Source organism: Asparagus officinalis, chromosome 3 (genome assembly GCF_001876935.1).
Source record: "Asparagus officinalis chromosome 3, Aspof.V1, whole genome shotgun sequence".
Lineage (NCBI taxonomy): Eukaryota > Viridiplantae > Streptophyta > Magnoliopsida > Asparagales > Asparagaceae > Asparagus > Asparagus officinalis.
In genome coordinates this window covers 40207573-40209481 of record NC_033796.1, presented here as the reverse complement: position 1 = coordinate 40209481, position 1909 = coordinate 40207573, and the positions used below count along the sequence as shown (strand labels likewise).

Genomic DNA, 1909 nt, shown 5'->3' with positions numbered 1-1909 from the left:
CTGGAGGCGGATGACAACGCGATGATCGTGGCGTGGTGCTCGCAAGTGGGGGTCCTGACCCATCCTTCGGTCGGCTGCTTCGTGACGCACTGTGGATGGAATTCGACGCTGGAGAGCCTGCTGTACGGCGTGCCCGCGGTGGGAATGCCTCAGAAGTATGACCAGACCACCAATGCGATGCTCATTGAAAGGGTGTGGGGGACCGGAGTCCGGGTGGATGTCAACGACGACGGTGTCGTGGGAGGCGAGGAGGTGAGGAGGTGCTTGGATGTGGTGATGGGAGAAGGTGAGAGGGGAATGACGATCAGGAGGAACGTAGAGGTGTGGAGGGAGAAAGTCGCGGAGGCTGTTGGCGACGGAGGGTCGTCCGATCGAAATCTGAGGGCACTTGTCAACGAGATTGGGAATGTAGAGGGGTGGAAGGAGAAAGTTGCGGTGGCTGTTGGTGGAGGAGGGTCGTCCGATCGAAATCTGAGAGCACTTGTCAATGGGATTGCAACATCTTGAAGATCTTGATCAAGATCATCATCATTAAGAAGATTTCTTAATTGGTATCGTCAATGAGATTGCTACATCTTGATCAAGATCTTGATCAAGGTCATCTTAATTTGTATTTTGGTATTTGGGTAGCTTCCGCCGCCTCGTGAGGATTGGATTTGATAATAAGAAACTTGCGTGTGTGATTGTTTTCCGAGACTTTAAAAATGTATTTCCAGTTTGGAAAAATATTTTCTAAGTATTTCCATTGCTTCCGCAGAAAAGATAAGCTCGTAATTTTAATATTTTAATTTAATATTTGTGTGGAAACTGAGTTGTTTATAACTCTATTTTAACTCAAAATTGATAATCCAGGGTATTAGGAAATGTTAAAAAAGGAAGTAAAGTGGTTGCCGTTTTGCAATTAAATCATATTATTCCATCTTTTAATCAAAAAAATTTGGTCCACTCTATTTCCGGATCTACATCTTGGAAATTTGTTAGATATTTTGTGTCAAAATCAAATATAATATTATATAGAAACATTTAAAATAATAAAGTGTGGTGTTACATGGACTCAAAAATATAAGATCTTATATAAGACAGGTGATGTGTCGGTCCTATGTTTTTTGGTGGCATTAGGGGCACACTTCCAACCACACCTCTAACCACACCCCCTCTCTCATTTGCTACAGTGCACCGGTCCCCACATGTGATTTTAAATTTTTAAAATCATATGTGAGGTCCGGTGTACTGTAACAAATAAGAAAGTGGGTGTGGTTGGGGGTGTGCTCCTATTATTTTCCTATGTTTTTTTGATCCCTAAGTCATTTTTCAATAATAAGTAGATAAAAAGAAGTTGTTGCATTGTATGGAGACAGTCATGATGTCACTATCATGTTATATCAATAGAGTCATGTCACCATAGGAACGAGGCAGTAGTTAAACATGGTGCACCTAATAAATGCATCCATTCACTAGTAGTAAACCTAGGCCAGAAAAAACTATCTAAATTGACTAGATTTCTCTTTAGTTACACCAACTTAGACGAAATTCCATGTCCAACAATACCGTTTAGGTTGAGTCAACCTAGACGGGTTTCTATCTAGGTTGATTTAACTAAACGGAATTCCATCTAAATTGACCAAACTAAATAGACGGACATCAACTTAAACGGAATTTAAAATTTCGCCTAAGATGCAACCTGGATGGAAATTTTCTATAGGTTGCATCCTATCTAGGTTGCATTCTAGATGAAAATTCCATCCAAAATACGTCCTAAACAGAATTTCCGTTTAGGATATAATCTAGACAAAATTTTTGTCTAGGTTGCTAAAAACCAATCTATACGGAAATTTTCGTCCAGGATAGCTTCCTAGATAGAACTTTTATCTAGATTATTATATTTTACTAAATTTTTTTAAATAATTGG

At 39.9% G+C, this 1909-nt stretch overlaps 1 protein-coding gene across 1 annotated transcript; it reads left to right on the top strand.

Annotated features, from left to right (window-relative positions):
• Nucleotides 7-780, top strand: LOC109833897 (crocetin glucosyltransferase, chloroplastic-like). The gene has a single exon (XM_020401754.1). It carries the CDS (start codon nt 22-24, stop codon nt 505-507), a length of 486 nt encoding a protein of 161 aa, XP_020257343.1. The 5' UTR covers nt 7-21; the 3' UTR covers nt 508-780.